This window comes from Limulus polyphemus, unplaced genomic scaffold, assembly GCF_000517525.1.
Source record: "Limulus polyphemus unplaced genomic scaffold, Limulus_polyphemus-2.1.2 Scaffold8349, whole genome shotgun sequence".
NCBI lineage: Eukaryota > Metazoa > Arthropoda > Merostomata > Xiphosura > Limulidae > Limulus > Limulus polyphemus.
In genome coordinates, this window is record NW_013673959.1 from 25,393 (window position 1) to 26,124 (window position 732).

Sequence of the window (732 nt, forward strand, 5' to 3'; positions counted from 1 at the left end):
TTTTACATTTTAAGTTGCAGTGCCCAGTAGAACAAACTTACGGGTTCAATTAATAGAAAAAATGTTAAATGTAATAAGTTTGAATAACATTGTTATTATTTTTGTTAACTTAAAAAGGATTATAATTTCCCGCTTTGGCTTTCTACATCCAAAACTTATTGTGATAAATTTTTATTTTTAAACAAATGGATGGTTAACACCTCCCATACAGTTTGTATTAAAACTGACCAAACTTGGTTTTATTATTTTTAAAACATAACAGAGACTATTCATGTTATTGTTGCATCAGCAAGGTCACGTGACTAGTATCACGCCACGTCCTTCTCGAACCTTCGTGAATTGTTGGAAGACTACTAGATTGGGGGTAGTATGGTATATACATAAGACGGTCACAACATGACAGAATGTGTAATTGAACTGAATATTGTTGTGCACGTGAGACGTTCGTAGAGAATTATAGCATTTGTTATAGCGCGACTGTTGAAATTAAGTGTATCGCAAAGTTATATTCAGAAAGAATAAACCAGTTTTATTTAAGAAAGGACTTGTGTCGCTAAAGTTTTGTCGGAACGAATTTACGGAAAATTAACTAACGAACGGAGAAGTAACATTATTTATTGTGTAGCTTAAGGATAAGTAAATGTAATCAGTTATCCTTGAGAAACGTTAAGAATAGTTGTAGTATTAAAATGACCATACACATGGTGAAGGAATTGAAGATTTTTATTAACA

General features: G+C 31.7%; 1 protein-coding gene across 2 annotated transcripts in view; it reads left to right on the top strand.

The window, feature by feature from the left end:
• LOC111083145 (serine dehydratase-like) overlaps positions 1 to 325 on the top strand; it is a 25,198-nt gene extending 24,873 nt beyond the window's left edge. The window contains exon 5 of one of the 2 annotated variants that reach the window (XM_022379432.1): positions 263 to 286. In XM_022379432.1, the coding sequence (XP_022235140.1) occupies position 263 (1 nt within the window). In that variant the 3' untranslated portion in view covers positions 264 to 286. Of the gene's footprint in view, positions 1 to 262 lie in introns of both variants that reach the window. The other variant, XM_022379433.1, reaches the window with a different exon arrangement.
• The last annotated feature ends 407 nt before the right edge of the window (positions 326 to 732 follow it).